Genomic DNA, 18110 nt, shown 5'->3' with positions numbered 1-18110 from the left:
CAATGAAAAAGGAAAAGTTGGTCCTTGTTGGGGATCTAAATAGCAGAGTAGAAAATGATTGTCAGACATACAAAAATATTTTTGGAAAATTTGGAGAAAAGAGGAAAGCTACTAATAATAATAGCAAATACCTGTTGGATTTCTGCTCAGGACATGGACTGGTTATTACTAACACCATGTTCCAACATAAAAATGTGCACAAATTCACTTGGAGAGAAGAGGCAAGGAATAAGAAAAGTCTCACTATGTTATTGTTGATAGTGATGTTTTCTCTCTGGTGCAGGACACCAGAGTGTACAGAGGATTTAAAATTAGAAGTGATCACTATTTAGCCTTGAGCAGGATAAAATTGAATTTCATATTGAAAAGAAGAACATGTAAAAACGTTTTAAAGCGAATAAAAGTTGAGCAGCTCTCAGATGTGAACTGTAGACTAAAATATACAAAGATTATTGAAAAAAAAATGAAAGAGTTTGAGAACAGGAATCAAACCTTGGATATTCAATGGCAAGCCTTGTAGAAAAGCTTGATTGATTCAGCCAGAGAGGCATGTGGTGAGGTTGTCTTCAAGGATAGAAAAATCAGAACTCCATAGTGAACACAGGAAGTTAAAGAGGCAGTGAAGGAAAAGAAGAAAGCATATCAAAAGTTCCTGGCAAATAAGTCAGCTTGTGCTCTTAGAGAATACAGATACAAATGTAAGAAAGCTAAACAAAAGTCATGGGAGGACTTTGGCAAGAACATAGAAAATAAATATCAAGAAGATGGTAAGATATTCTGGAGAATATCTTATTGTTGAAGAAGCTTAGAAATGGAGGAAAGAGTGCTGCAAAAGGAGTTAGAGATGATAAAGGTGACATGAAAACAGGAGAAAAAGATATCCTTGAAGTATGGAGTAATTACTTCGAAAAATTGTTAAATGAAACAAGCAGTGATAGCACAGTGGTAAAACACACTCAACAACAAGCATACAGTCAGGAATACATATCCATACTTGAAGTAGAAAAAGCCATCAAAGGCTTGAAAAGTGGAAAGGCAGCAGGAGTAGGTGACATTCGACCAGAAATGCTGAAGTATGGTGGTATAAAAGTCTTACAGTGGCCGCACTGCATAGTTCAGAAGGCATGGACAGAGGGACGAATCCCAGATGATTGAAGTAGAGCTCTCATAGTACCCATATATAAAAAGGGAAATAAAACTGAATGTGAGAATTACAGAGGTATTTCCCTAATGAGTGTTCCTGGCAAGATTTATGCCAGTATACTTGAGAAACAGTTGAGAAGAATTCTGGAAGAAAAGCTTGGTGAAGAACAAGATGGATTCAGGCCAAATAGAGGCTGTCAGAATCAGATCTTCACTTTACGACTAGGGAATATAACAAAGATCTGTATTTAAGTTTTGTCGATCTGGAAAAGGCATATGACAAGGTGTCAATAGAGAAGCTATTCAACATGCTATAGTTATATGGTGTCAATGGGGCATTATATCAAGCAATACTTAGTCTTTATTTGAGTTGCAAGTCAGCAGTTAGAATTGAAAGAAGTACAGGGAGATGGTTTAATGTTAAATCTGGTGTGAGACAAGGATGTACATTATCCCCTCTGTTATTCATTATTTATATGGATCACATTATGAAGGAAAATGGTATTATACATGATATCAAAATTGGAGATGTTAATGTATGCTCTTTGCTTTATGCGGACGATGTTATACTTCTAAATAAATCCGCAACAAGTTAGCAAGATTCCATGACTAAATTGAATAAGTGTTGTAATAGATATGGTATGAAGGTCAGCAATAAAAAGACAAAGACAATGAAAACAGGTAGAATCGTTGAAAATATAAAATGTGTTGTGAATGGAGAACCTGTGGAACAAGTAAAACATTTCAGCTACTTAGGTACGATTTTTAGTGAAGATGGTAACTTAAATATGGAAGTACACAATAGAATCAACAAAGCTGGTATGGTAGGAAGTCAATTGAATAAATTCATATGGAATAAGAGAGAAATTAGTCAGAACACTAAATTAGCTGTATACAAGACAGTGTTCAAACCAGTTTTAACTTATGGTCCTATAACATCTCCTTACTTTACTTCTGAGAGCTGGGTCAGAAGTAAAACACTTGACCAAAGACTAGAGACCACAGATATGAGAGTCCTGAGAAAGATTACAGGCATCAACAGATGGCATCAATGGCAATATCATATTAAAAATGAGGATATTAGGAAAGAACTAGACATTGTTAGCATCCAGGAATGCGTTAGCAGAGCTAATCTCAGGTGGTATGGTCACTTAAACAGAATGGGCGAGGAAACATTAGCAAAGGAAGTATTCCCTGCCAGGTTGGCAGGAAAACGACCTAGAGGAAGACCAAGATATAGGTGGATTGATATGGTACAAAGTGCCTTACACGATAGAAATATAAGATCTGATAATGTTGGAGTCTTGACAATTAACAGACTGATTTGGAGGAAAATTGTAGATAGGAAGTTAGTAAAGATGTAAATTTCTCATGTAGTACTATCATATCCTGTACACCCCTTGAGGGTAAATGTCAGGAATTTGATGATGATGGAAGGACACATAGGAAGACAGAATAGAGACTGTGAAAGGGTACATGGTGGCCACGGAGTGGGAATGATGAACCAGGAAGGAGAGAGGGTTGTGGACTCTTCAGTAGCGTTTGATCTGGCAATTGTGAACTTGTTTTTGTACAAGAGGGAAGAACATTTGATAACATTAAGGAGTGGTAACAACAGTTCACAAATTGACTACATTTTGACTAGAAGAAAACATCTTAAGTTTGTGACAAATTGTAAAGTAATTCCAACAGATCAAGTAGCACAGCAACACCGACTGCTGTGTGCAGACTTTAAAATAAGATCGAAGATAAGAACCTCTGGATGCCATGGGATGAAGACAATTAAGTGGTTTCACTTAAAAGAGGAGAGTGTGAGGAATCGTTTTAGGGAGAGGGTGTTAGAGAGGATTTTGGATGGACTGGAAAGTGTACAAGATTGGTGGAAACATAATTCAAAAGTAATCCTGAGCTGTGCAATCGAGGTGCTTGGTGAGACATCTGGAAAGATTAGAGAGCAGAAGGAGGGTTGGTGGTGGTATAATAATGTACAAGTGACAGCTAAGAGGAAGGCAAAGCAGAAGTGGGATGAGTCAAGAGTGGAATAGGACAGAGAGGTGTACAGATAGAGAAACCAAGAAGCCAAGAGAGTTGTGGCACAGGCGAGGGCCATGGCATCTCAAGATCTGTATGATCAATTAGAAACAAAGGAAGGACAGAGAAAAATTTACCAACTAGCAAAATGTAGAAATAAAGCAGCAAAGGACATCTTACATGTGAGGCAGATCAAAGATGCTGAAGGAAGAGTATTATGGAGGGATGTGGACATAAGAAACAGATGGAAAATATACATTGATGGACTTTTGAATGAGGAAAATGCAAAGACTCACAGAGGAGATGGGCAGCCTTCTGTGGAGATGGTGCAGAACATCAGTAGAGTGGAAGTGACGGATGCCATGAAGAGGATGAGGAATGGAAAATCCGTGGGTCCCGATAGAATTCCAGTGGAGGCATGGAAGGCACTGGGGGAAGAGGGAATTGACCTGCTGTGGGACCTGTTCATGAAAGTTTGCCAACAGGAAAGTATACCTGAGGAATGGAGGGAGAGTACTCTTGTCCCCATCTACAAGGGTAAAGGGGATGCACAAGACTGTAAAAATTATAGAGGAATAAAGTTGATGTCCCACACAATGAAAATCCTAGAAAGGGTTCTTGATGTTAGATTGAGGAAGGAGGTGGAGATTGCAAAGGAACAATTTGGCTTCATGCCTGGTAGATCAACAACAGATGCTATCTTTGGGTTATGGCAGATGATGGAAAAGTATCAAGAGAAACAAAGGGATCTACATCTGGCATTTATTGATCTGGAGAAAGCATACAATAGAGTGCCAAGGCAAGAAGTCTTGAGGTGTCTGAGGGAGAAGAAGATGCCGGAGAAATATGTCAGGCTGTTGCAGGAAATGTGCAGAAATGTGAAGACAAATGTTCAGACCTGTCTGTAACAGACAGAAAGTTTTCAAGTAACAGTTGGCTTGCATCAAGGGTCAGCATTAAGTCCGTGTCTGTTTAATATTGTGATGGAGGTGGTAATAGAGGAGGTGAGAGAAGATGCACCTTGGACAATGTTGTATGCAGATGACGTCTTGCTGTGTGCAGATTCAAGAGAAGAAGCAGGAACTAAACTGGAAAGATGGAGAAAAGTACTGGAAGAGAGAGGTATGAGTCTGAGCAGAAGTAAGACAGAGTATATGTGTTGCACAGTGGGCAGCAGACAGGAGACAGATCTGGAGCTGGAAGGAAATGTCATCAGGAAGGTGAGAGACTTTAGATACTTAGGTTCAACAGTGGAAGAAGATGGAGGAGCTGAGAAAGAAGTGGGATGCAGGATACAAGCAGGTTGGAGGACTGGAGGGAGATGGCTGGAGCGTTATGCGATAAGAGGGTGACGATCAATCTGAAAGGCAAAATCTATAGGACAGTAGTGAGGACAGCTATGACATATGCTATAGAAACTGTAGCCCTGAGGAAAAATGACATCAGCAGGATGGAAGTAGCAGAGATGAGAATGATTAGGTGGATGTGCGGTGTGACCAGAAAGGATCGTCTGAGAAATGACTATGTCAGGGGAACAGTGAAAGTTACGAACTTAGGAGCGAAAATACAGGAGGCAAAGTTGAGATGGTTTGGTCATGTGATGAGGAGGGAGGACAAATATGTGGGAAGAAGGGTCATGCAGATGGATGTGCAAGGAAGTTGGAAGCGTGGGCGGCCAAAGAAGAGATGGAGGGAGCTGGTAGAAGAGGACTTGAGGATGAAGAACTTGGATGAGGTGACAGCCCAAGACAGGAAGGTGTGGAGGAGACTCATTATCAACAGTAACCCCACTTAAGTGGGAGAAGCTACAGAAGAAGAAGAAGAAGAAGATGATAATATCTTAATTGCTTTAATAAATTTAGTTTAATCCTTTATCCAAGTGTGTGCAAACAAAGTTTGTGCCTGAAAGTATCTTCAGGACTGGGGTAAAGTGATACAACACCGGGTGACTCCTTGCAAAGGTGGAGCAAGCTACCAATACTCCTATCTCGGTATCTCCTATAATGCAATAATGCAAAACACATCTCCTTGCAGATATGTATAATGTTATGCATTAAAGCGAGGGCCCTACCCAGACTAGTTTCGACCTTTATTGAGATCTCTTCAGTGGGAGCCAGGCCCAAGTGGAAATACCAAGGCAGAAGCATTAGCAAGGTCATCTCCTCCTATAGGAGCTGCAAAATAGTGTACCACCTTTTTATTAAATTACTCTGGATTTAGAGAAAGATGTTGAAAGTTTATTTTTCACTTGGTCAGATTATAATAAATTTAGTTTAATCCTTTATCCATGTGTGTGCAAACAAACTTTGCACCTGAAAGTATCTTCAGGACTGGGGGTATAGTGGTACAACACCAGGTGACTCCTTGCAAAGGTGGAGAAAGCTACCAAACTCCTATATCAGTATCTCCCATAATGCAAAACATGTCTCCTTGCAGATATGTATAATGTTAAGCATTAAGATACTTTCAGGCGCAAACTTTGTTTGCACACACACTTGGATAAAGGATTAAACTAAATTTATTATAGTCTGACCAAGTGAAAAATAAACTTTCAACATCTTAATTGCTTCTATGCTTTGTTGTCTCAACTTTTGCTGCTTCATAATAATAATAATTTTAGCTTTGAGATTTAAGCTAATTCAATTTCTCTATCTTTATTTGTTTCAGTACTGACATGTTTCTGTCCTGTGTGGCAAGCCTTCTTGTTCTAAACCCATTCTTTTTTTTGTTGTTGTTGTTCTCTCCTGTTTGATGTTTTGTTATTATTATTATTATTATTATTATTATTATTATTACCCAAGACCTCATCATACCGTGCCTTGAACACATTCACACTCCTTGCCGACACCACACTCTCAGGCAAGGCATTCCAATCATTCACAACTCTGTATGAAAAAAACCTGCCTCTCACTCCCCTACTCACACCCTCTTTATACGGTTTCCAGGGATAACCTCTGGTTCTCCCCTAATCTCCAACTATTTTCTGTAGAACTTCTCCACTATTGATCCTATAACAATCCCTTACCAACTTGTAAATCTCTATCATATCTCCCCTCCTGTGCACCAGATTCTGCAAATCACATCTTCTCAATCTTTCCTCATACTCGACATTCCAGAGGTAAGAAACTACCTTAGTCAATGACCTTTGGACCCTTCCAACATCTCTCCATCCTTCTGAAAACCAGGTGACCAAATCTGGGCAAAATAGTCCATGTATGGCCTAATCAAAGCCTTATACAATGGAACAAGAATCTCCCTACTTCTACACGTCAATGTCCTCTGCATCATTCCCAGACGGCTTGGTGTTATCTTCACAATTTTGGCGATGTGTCCCCTAAATTTCAGATCCTTCTCCACTATCACCCCTAGATCTCTTATTTCTTCCACCTCCAACAATATATCCTTACCAAGCATAAATTCTGCATTTCATCTTTGTTTTCCAAATTTTAAAACCTTACATTTTGCAACATTGAACTCACATCTCCATTTCTGTGCCCAATCACTCAATTTATTCAAGTCTTCTTGTAAGGCTACAACACCTTCACTACTCTTCATGGTTCATTCCAACTTTGCATCATCTGCAAACAGCTGAATATCTTCATCCAAATCTTCAACTGTATCGTTAATATACAAGTTAAACAGTAATAGTAGCCCCAAAACTGACCCTTGAGGCACTCCAACAGTGACTTTTCTGGATATCGCACCCCCATATACAACTTGTTGATACCTATCAGATAGCCAGTCTCCAATTCAGTGCACTAATCTAATATACAACCCCATTTCTGTAGTTTGACTATCAATTTATCATAAGGTACTCTATCAAAAGCCTTTGTGAAATCTCAGTATATTACTGTGTATCCTTCTCCTCTGTCCAAGGAAGCAGTCACTTTATTGTAATAAGTAAGTAGATTACTAAAACATGACCTCCCTTTAGCAAATCCATGCTGTCCATCCAAGATTATACCATTGTTGTCAACCCAACTCTGGATCCTAGTTCTCACAAGCTTCTCAAACAATTTAACCACAACACCTGACACACAGATAGGCCTATAGTTTGATGCTTGAGTTCGATCACCTCCTTTATGAAGTGGCACAATCTTGCCCTCCTTCCACTCTTTAGGAACTTGACCAAGTGCAAGACTCGTATTAAAAAAGTATGTCAAGGCAGGTGTCAACTCTCTGGCACATTCCTTCAGAATACGCCGTGATATATTATCAAGTCCCACAACCTTATTTACATCTAGTTTACTCAACTCCCCAAACACCTCTTGCTCACTTACAGTCAGTCTCTCCTCCCCATCATCAACTGCTCTCAATCTCTCCATGAAGTCACATTCACAAGATTGAAAGATCTTTATGAACTGCTCATTAAGTATCTCCATCACACATTCTGCAACAGCTGTGTTTATACCATTTCCTCCAATCAATGTAATCCTTCCATAATCATTCTTTCTTTTGCTGGCTACATATTGAAAGAACTCCTTAGGATTTCTCACCAAGCAAGTCACCCTCCTTGCCTGGTCTTTGTAGACATCATGTAATTGGTTATTTCCACTTCTCTTATGCTGTCTCCACAATGCCGTCTTTCTCTGTATCGCATGCTTAATCTCTTTAATCATCCATCTCAAACCTACCTTATTTAACCTTCTCACCCTTGGAATACACTTAGAAATTGCATCTACTAGATAGTTTTTGAAAATCCCCCAAGCTGCATTGATCACTTTTCTAGCTAACTCCTCTTTCCATGCTACACCCACAAGCTGTCTCCTGAGCTCTTCAGAATCACTCCTCTTGTAGTTCCACATACAGGGTGTTCGGGATAAATTTGACATATTTATAATTAATTATATTTTTCCGTAAGTTACATGTATTAACACACACTTCTCTTCATTTAAAAGGTTGGACCCTTCTTCATTCATATACAAGATGTCAGAAAGGATGGATAGCTGGAACCCACCTGAATCATGGAAGAGAATAACTTGTATCATGATGATTCGTGCCAGCCATCAAAATAAGGATATTTCGACTGCTGCCCAATGCTCCCTGAATACAGTAAAAACAATCAGGCATGAACTAGAGACTTGCAATGGTGACTACGAGGATGTAGCAAGAAGAAACCTCTGGGAAAAGTCAAAAATGGTTGTCTGAAAATTTCTACGACTTCACCAGTCCAAATGTTTGGCCTCCAAACTCCCCAGACCTTAACCCCATGGATTATTTTGTATGGGGCGCAGTTGAAAAAGACACCAATCGCACTTCCAGTAATACAAAAGCCCAGTTAATGGATAAAATTAAAACAGTTTTTGCGGCCCTTCCCAGGGAGACTGTACCATCAGCTTGTTCGAGGTTCCGAAGCAGGATTGAAGCTGTGATCGATGCTAATGGTGGTTATTTTGAGTAAATCTTGTTGATAGTATTGTAATTAACTCTGCCTGTAATGTTTTTTGTCAATTCATTAAATTTAATAGATACAAAGAAGATTTTCTTTTTCCTTACGAAACTGTCAAATTTATCCCGAACACCCTGTATATCCTTTTCTCACAGAGGTCCTCACACTGCTGGCGACCACCCAAGTAATCACCTCATGGTCACTCTCAGTAATTAGTGGATGATTTGACACCTCATTTATAATTACATCCTCTGATGAGATGATCAAATCCAAGACCCTTAATCCTCGTGTGCCCTCTATTACATACTGTCTGAGGTAGTTATCCCTCAAAAACTCAAGAAACTCATTTTCTTTACTTCCATTTGCTATCTCTTCATTCCAGTCTGTATTGCCATAATTAAAATTGCCCATAATGATCACCCTTTTCTTATTTGCTTGACTAATTTGTTTATACATTTCATTATCACTACCATCCACATTATCCGGTCTATAACAACATCCAACCAAGTATTTGATTCCATTCACCTCTATCTCACACCATACTGCCTCAAAACCAGGCACTATTTCCCTCTTGCATCTCTACTTTGTATGGATATAACTCTTTCGCTATCATCAATAGCACTCCCCTCCCTTTTTACCCTTTCTATCCTAATGAAACACATCATACCCTTCCATCTGTATTCCTGTCAGCATGTCATTCTCTTTCTACCATGCTCTCACTTATTCCGACAATCTTTGGGTGAACAGATGCAATTAATGCTACCATTTCATCTGCATCTGCCTTGTTTCTTACACTTCTAGCATTTGTATACAAACACAACAGCTCAATCCTGGATCTACAGCTCGATCCACTGATACCTCTCATTCGATGTGATCTCTCCATGCTTATCTGGACCATTTCCCTTTCTGCTTCTTCATTTTAGAACCCTCTTCATTTCCAACTGTTTTGTCTTGATTCCAGGTCATCCCATTTCTTTCCTGTCTACACACACTCTCACCTCCTCTCGGAGCATCCACCTTTTTCATGCTGTGTACTCCTGTCCACCCTATGCCTCCCTGTTTACCTGCTCCTCTTGCACACTCATTCTCTCATTTTCTATATGCCACTCACGTCCTCATTCATAACCACCTCTTCAATCTCTCCTATCTTACTCTCCTGTTCTTCCACATCACTTCCCACTTGATCTGATTCATTCTCTCTCACTCTACTCACTTCTCTACCTTCCAGCAGAAGTCTCTCCAAGCGACTCACACCATAACCACTCAAATGCAGTCCATCGCTCCCATACAGTTCACTTCTTCCTTCAAACTCATTCCACACATTAACAAACTGTACTCCCATCTCCTCACACATTTCAGCCAGCATATCATTCGTAATCCTTGCTCTCTGCCTCATCTCGCCATAGTCATACCTAGGCAACACATCGACTACCCTTCCTGTCACACCATTCTCTTTTATCCTTCTAAGCAGCTTCCATTCTGACATGCTCTTTGTCCTCTGTCAAATCATTCGTGCCGATCAAAACCATCAACTCCTTTGCTCGCTCCCTCCTCATATCCAATGCCTCAATCACTCTACTCATTTTAACGCCTGGATAACATACCTTGTGCATCCTATCATCCAACACACCTTTAATAATGGAGTTGCCATATAACGGCACTTGCTCATCTTTCGTTAACTCTTTTGTGCCATCATGATTAGTTTTAATAATTTTTACCCGAATTTTCTTAATTTCATTCGCGTCCATTTCATCTCTTTCCTCATCCAATCCAATTCAACTTCCGAATCTCGTGTCACATTCTCTCTATCACTCATTCTTTCTAATTTTCTAACTCTCGACACCCTCTTCTCACTTTCACTCTCAGTCATCCTTGTGTGCTTCTGTACTTTTGGCCCAACATGCGTCCGACTTTTGCTATCATTTATTCTTTCGATTTTTTTCACTTTCCATTCCTGCATCACGCCATTTCCAGTTTCATTCGTTCTCTCAATTTCGTTTCCTTCTGCTACTCTCGCCTCACTTTCGTCCTTATTAACATCTGTTACGGTTTTTAAATCGCTCGTTTTCTTTTTTACTGATTTTTTAACATTCTTTTGCCTCTCTTTCACACCATCCTTCTCTTTTGAATGTGCACTCATTTTCCCTGCGACATTCTCGCTACTAACACTTTCTGTCATCAATTTCATATTTGTATTCATCAATTCATTGTTCAGATCACACTTTGCACACACATCCTCCTTCCATCTGCCCTAAACATCCACAAATCATTTATGTAATCAAAAATATACATATAACACACTTCACACTTAACGAAATGACTGAAATCTAAGTTAAAGTAATGGAATGACAAAGCCGCCGCCATGTTTAATCTTCCAGTTAACACTCTAAAGTCTAATAATAACAACGAAATATTAATTAATTTTAAGCAAAACAAAATCCGCCACGCTAATAATAATGGTAGCACACAACTTTTACAGCATTTCTTACTCAAACAAACACTCCTGGAGCTCTTCTTACACACGTGTGCCACGTTTGACTCACAAGCTCCCTCTTCAAACTCAAAAAACTCATTTTCTTTACTTCCAGTTGTTATCTCACCATTCCCAGTCTATATTGCCATAATTAAAATCGTCCATAATGATCACCCTTTTTTGACTTATTCTCTCATGTTTTTGTGCCATTTTACACAGCTACTTTGATATTGTATTATCTTAACATCTATAAGAGGAAATATTCTAAATACAGTAAAAACATGAAAATCACCAGTAATAACTATATAACACTAACACATACAAATTATTCATTTTACAGGAATATTGAATAAACTCATTTTTCATGATATAGCCTCAGATTCTATTGAGATTCTGGTAATTCAAATGAGTGTTTACATTGTCAGACATACCTTAGAAACAAATACACAATGATTAAATACTAATGGTTAAAAAAGTAAAGAGAATACAATATTTATAACTGTTTCATTAATATCAACATGCTAATAAATGAACAGAAGTAAATTCTCACATTCTCAAAAAACTTTGGAAAGAGACAATTAGCTATTAGTTTATTGCCTAACTAATATTAATTAGTTAAGCAATGGTTTATAAGGCCTCGTCATAGAAGACACTGAGGTATGCTATATAATACAGCTGGTGAGAGAAACTTAGGGAAGTAGAATTTGAGGACTTGCATGAAGGTGATGTGGAAGGATCTAGATGAGCTGATCAAATCTGCATAGAACAATAGTTAGGATGATGTGGTAGTAATCAGTCAAAACTAATATTGCTATTATTATTATTATTACACAACACTTCTACATTGAGGCTATTATGCTAGTAATTGCAGTGTTCTCTCAGATATAGTGGTTAAGGGAGATCCCTTTATCAAAAAAAAGGTTATTGAACTTTAAATAGCAGGAACCAGAAAATCAAACAAAGCTGCTCTCTAACATTTTTTAAAGATTCTCCACTATCATTACTTCAAAACTAATATTATTATTATTATTATTATTACACAACATTTCTACATTGTGGCTATTATGCTAGTATTTGCAGTATTCTCTCAGATTTAGTGGTTAAGGTAGATCTATTATCAAAAAAAAAAAGAAAAAGTTATTAAACTTTAAATTGTAGGAACCAGAAATTCAAACACAGCTGCTCTGTAACATTTTTAAAGATTCTCCACCATTTTCAGCAAGAGTTGCCAGTTTTGTTTAAAAAATTCACAAAAATCAACTGTGTGTTTACAAATGTACAAAATGGATTTTTGCTAAAAGATTTATATTTTCATGTTAGTTAATGATAAGAATGAAATTTTATCACTTCAATGATTCCATTGAAATCTTATAATAATATCTTTCAGAATTCTTATTTGAAGGACTAATGACATGCCATGAATTGCTTTTAGAGTAAGTAGTTTTGAATTAATTTATCATCATGTTACCCCTTTCAGTATAATTATATTGTATGTATTTTATTTCCAGTTAATTGACTATTTTCCTAAAATGGTTAATTATATTCTAAACTCAGTATTATTATTATTAACACGAGACTTCCATTGAATCAAAAAGGCTTATCGTGATAGACAAACAATGTTACACACAAAACCCATCAAACCACACTTTAAACTCATTCAATGTATTTGTATTCACCACAATGTCAACCAAGGCATTCCACTGACCAATCACCCTCCATTTAAAGAACCTACTTCTTATGCCCCTGCTCATACCCTCCTTATACAACTTCCAGGTATTATTATTATTATTACTATTAATTACGGGCAACTCCAGGGAGTCCTTAGACTCATCGAGGGAGGCTCCAAATCATAATCATCACAACTATTCTACATTCATACAGTATCTATCATACCTCGCCTTAAACTCATTCACTGTCACAGCATACACCACAGACTCTGGCAGCCCATTCCACTCATTCACCACTCTAAAAGTGAAGAACCCAGCTCTAACACCCTTATTAACCACACTTTTGCCCAGTTTCCATGGATGTCCCCTAGTCCTCCCACAACCAGCCCTGTTCTCAAAAATATCTTCTGAATTAATTTTATAGAAACCCTTCAGTAATTTGAATGTCTCAATCACATCTCCCCTCCTCTGCCTATCAACCAATTTTTGCAACCCACAAATCCTCAACCTGTTCTCATAAGGTTCATTCCACAGACCTGCTATCATCTTGGTCACTTGCCTTTGGATCCTCTCAACCTCTTCCCCATCAAGAAGAAACCTAGGTGACCAAATCTGGGCACTACTGTGCCCAGATTTGGTCATGTAGGGTTATTGTTCGTTATTGTTCCTCTGTATCAAGGCTCGATACAGAGATACAGTAAACTGCTTGTCTCTGCTTGTCAACGTATTCTTCAGCAACCAAGTGATTTGATGAGCTGATTTGGCCACTTTTGCAATGTGCCCCCTAAACTTCAACTCCTTATCCACCAACACTCCTAAATCTCGTGCCTCATCAATTTCCTGGAGTACAGTTCCACCAATGTAGTAAACTGCTGCTAATCTTTTCACCCCAAAATGCATAACCTTACATTTTGCCATATTAAATTGACATCCATTCTCCTTAGCCCAGACCTCCGATCTATCCAAATCATCTTGCAAAATTTTGACATCATCTGCATTCACTATTGCCCTACCTAACTTTGCATCATCTGCAAATAAATGAACTGTTCCTCTCAGATCCTTTCCTATATCATTAACGAACAAATTAAACAGCAGTGGTCCAAGAACAGATCCTTGTAGCACACCACTAGTCACAGGCCGTCTTGTGGACTCTACTCCTGAATAAATCACTCTCTGATATCTCTCCGTCAACCACCCTCCTATCCATTCCCATATGCTGCAATTTACTGATTAGAATTCCATGTGGTATCCTGTCATAGGCCTTAGCAAGGTCCAGTAGAATCACTGTAAACCCATTACCCTTATCCAGTTCAGCCATCACTGTGTTATAATACGTGAGCAAGTTACTGAGGCATGACCTACCTTTCACAAAACCATGCTGTCCCCGATACACTATCCCATTTTCATCTATCCAATCTTGTATTTTCCTCTTGACTATTTTCTCCAAGACCTTGATAATGATTCCTGTTATGCTGATTGGCCAGTAATTTTCAACAGCAGCCTTGGAACCTCCTTTATGCAGCGGAACTATTTTCCCCTCTTTCCACCCCCTTGGGACTGACCCAGAACCGAGGCTCAAATTAAACAAAATTGTCAAGGGCACTGACAATTCTTTAGCCACTTCACGTACGACACGAGCTGGTATACCATCCAATCCCACAGATGTATTGACATTGAGGTTCTGTAATAGACTAGTTACCTCTACTTCATTCATCACAATTCCAGTATAAACTGTTGGTTCTTCCATTCCTGCAATGTTACCACCTGGATGATATTATTATTATTATTATTATTATTGTTCCGGGAAACTCCAAGGAGTTGACAGACTCATCGAGGGAGGCCCTAACATCATGTCTGGAACAACTATTCAACATTCACACAGTATCTATCATATCTTGCCTTGAACTCATTCACGGTCGTAGCACCCACAACAGACTCTGGAAGCTTATTCCACTCATTCACCACTCTCCAAGTAAAAAAAAAGCTCTAACACCCTTGTCAACCACGCTCTTGCCCAGCTTCCATGCATGGCCCCTAGTCCTCCCACCACCAGTCATATTTTCAAAAATATCTTCTGGATCAATCTTATAAAAACCCCTCAGTAATTTAAATGTCTCAATCATATCACCCCTCCTTCACCTATTGTCCAATTTCTGCAACCCACAAATCTTCAACCTATTCTCATAAGGTTCATTCCACAGACCTGCTATCATCTTGGTCACTCGTCTCTGGACCCTCTCCACTTCCTCCCCATCACGAAGAAACCCTGGTGCCCATAACTGGGCACAGAAGTCCAGTTGGGGTCTTATCAAGGCTCGATACAGAGGAACAACAACTTGTTTGTCTCTGCATGTTAAAGTATTTTTCATAAGCCAAGTGATTTGGTGAGCTGTTTTAGTTACTTTTGCAATGTGCCCCCTAAACTTCAACTCCCTATCCACCAGCACTCCCAAATCCCTGGCTTCATCAATCTCCTGGAGTACGGTTCCACCTATGCGATATACTGCTGCTATTCTTTTCACCCCAAAGCGCATAACCTTACACTTTGCCACATTAAACTGACATCCATTTTTCCTAGCCCAGTCCTCCAAATTATCCAAATCATCCTGTAAAATTTTGACATCCTGTGCACTCACAATTGCTCTACCCAACTTTGCATCATCAGCAAACAAGTGAACACTTCCTCTCAAATCCTTTCCAATATCCTTGATGAACAAATTGAAAAGCAGTGGTCCAAGAACAGAGCCCTTCGTCACTCCACTAGTCACAAGATGTCTTTTTGACTCCACTCCTTAATAAACCACTCTCTGGTATCTCTCCTTCAACCACCCTCCTATCCATCTTACCAACCCTATATCTATCCCCATCTGCTCCAGTTTACTGATTAGGGTTCCATGTGGTATCCTGTCAAAGGCCTTGGCAAGGTCCAGTAGTATCACTGTAAACCCATTACCCCTATCCAGTTCAGCCATCACTGTGTTATAAAACGTGAGCAAGTTACTGAGGCATGATCTACCCTTCACAAAAACCATGTTGTCCCCCATACAATATCCCATTTTCATCTATCCAATCCTGTATTCTTTTCTTGACTAATTTCTCTAAGACCTTGACAATGATTCCTGATATGCTAATCAGTCGGTAATTTACAACAGCAGTCTTGGAACCACCTTTATGCAGTGGAACTATTTTCCCCTCCTTCCACCCGCTCGGGACTAACCCAGACCCGAGACTCAAATTAAACAAAATGGTCAAGGGTACTGACAATTCTTTAGCTGCTTCTCATACTACACGAGCTGGTATACCATCCAATCCCACAGATGTATTGACATTGAGGTTATGCAATAGACTACTCACCTCCACTTCATTCACCACAATTCCCATATAATCTACTGGTTTATTCGTTTCTGCAATGCCACCACCTGGATGATATATTCTTGCAAAGTGCTCACTCAGTAACTCAGCTATCTCAACTGATTCAGTTACCTCCCTACCATCGGCATTCTTTAAAATCATTCTGCCATGTACATTTTTCCTTTTACTTGCTACATATCTAAAAAACTGTTTAGGATTCTCTTTAGCCTGCATGGCCAATGTTCTTTCGTAATCCTTTTTTGCTTTTCTTACCACACTCGTCACCCTTCTGGCCTGCTCTTTATACTGTTCATGTGCCTGCCGGTCACCTTTCTCCTTAAATTTCCCTCTATAGTTGTTTCTTTTTTTGCAGCTCAAGCTTAATAGTGTTATTCATCCATTTAACCCCTACTTGGTTTATTATTCGGACTCTAGGTATACAGTCAGCCATTGCTTCATGCAAGCACTTCTTAACTACCTCCCATGCACTATCAACTTCTAGTCCTTGCAGTTGTACATGCCATGGCACTGAGCCAATCAAACTCCTAAGCTTGTCATACTTTCTAGCCCAATAATTCTAAATGTACCCTGTCTTAATTGAAAATTCTACACCTTTAGCCACCTCCCAAGTCAAGACCCTATGATCACTCTCACCGATTGGTGGCAATGTGGTCATATTTGTTACAGCCAAATCCTCAGATGTAATTACTAGATCAAGCACTCTCTGACCCCTAGTATTTTCCATTACATGCTGTCGCAGATAGTTATCCCTTAATAACCACATAAAATCCAATTCCTTCCTCCCGTGTGTCCTCTCCTCACTCCAATCAATGCGACCATAGTTGAAATCTCCCATAATAATCAACCTCCTTCCACTCATTTCTTCTATTTGCTTGTGCATATTGTCACCACCATCTTTTCTATCACCTGGTCTATAGCAGCACCCAATTGTATATTTAGTTCTGCTAGCCACAATCTCCCACCAAATGGCCTCAAATGTGCTCTTTTCTCTATCCTGCAATTCAACTTCTATTCTCCTTGGCTGTAGCTCATCAGCTATCATCAACAATACTCCTCCCCCCATTTTATTCTCTCTGTCATTCCTGAACACACTATACCCATCACATTCAATCCCACTAGCTATATCATCTACAGTCAGCCATGTTTCACTAATACCAAGAACCTGTGGTCTGGAAGTGCCAACCATGGCCAAAAACTCTTCCTTCTTGTTCCTAATACTCCTAGTATTAGTGTACATGAATTTAAGACCCCCATTAGCCCCAACCCTACCTTGATGCCTTATATTAACTATCCCACTCTGGTTTGTTGTCCTTATTTGCTCTAGCATATTATATTCATTCTTACATTCAACTGCCTCTCTAAGGACTGTATATCTACTCCCTCCCCCTTAACAAATCTAGTTTCCCTGAATTTGCGCATCCACTACATTCAGCAACACTTTTTCAAGTCTTCTTACACCATAACTATTCAAATGCAAGCCATCCATCTTATATAGATCCTTTCGCCCATCAAACTCACTCCACACGTCCACAAATTCCACACCACTCGTCATACATAACCCATGCATAAAGTCATTCGCAATTATGGCCCTCCTTTTAAACATTTCACTGTCATACCGTGGCAAAAGACTAATCATTCTAACTCTCTCACTCTTTTCTTTTGCTACCTCAAACAATTCATTTAGGTCTTCTATCATTTCCATTTTATCTCCTTTCAAATCATTCGTACCTGCCATATACTCTTGCAAAGTGCTCGCTCAGTAATTCCACTATATCGACTGATTCAGTTACCTCCCTACCCTCAGCATTTTTTAAAATCATCCTGCCATGAGCATTTTTCCTTTTACTTGCAACTTATTGAAATAAACTGTTTGGGATTCTCTTTAGCCTGCATGGCCAATTTTCTTTCATAATCTGCTTTTGCTTTTGTTACCATCCTGGCCTGAGCTTTATACTGTTCCTGCGCCTGATGGTCACCCTTCTCCTTAAATTCCCTCCACAATTGTTTCTTTTTTTGCAGCTCAAGCTTAATAGTG

General features: G+C 39.1%; 1 protein-coding gene across 1 annotated transcript in view; it reads left to right on the top strand.

Annotated features, from left to right (window-relative positions):
* LOC150105174 (meiosis inhibitor protein 1-like) overlaps positions 1–18110 on the top strand; it is a 190137-nt gene that overhangs the window by 121419 nt on the left and 50608 nt on the right. Inside the window, exon 5 of the mRNA XM_090395131.1 lies at positions 12424–12469. Coding sequence (XP_090251257.1) covers positions 12424–12469 — 46 coding nt within the window. The remainder of the gene's footprint in view (positions 1–12423; positions 12470–18110) is intronic.

The sequence above is a fragment of the Typopeltis vanoorti genome, chromosome 7 (genome assembly GCF_054136105.1).
Source record: "Typopeltis vanoorti isolate ZY-2024b chromosome 7, IOZ_Tvanoo_1.0, whole genome shotgun sequence".
NCBI classification, from domain to species: Eukaryota; Metazoa; Arthropoda; class Arachnida; order Uropygi; family Thelyphonidae; genus Typopeltis; species Typopeltis vanoorti.
This window is presented reverse-complemented; position numbering and strand designations above follow the sequence as displayed.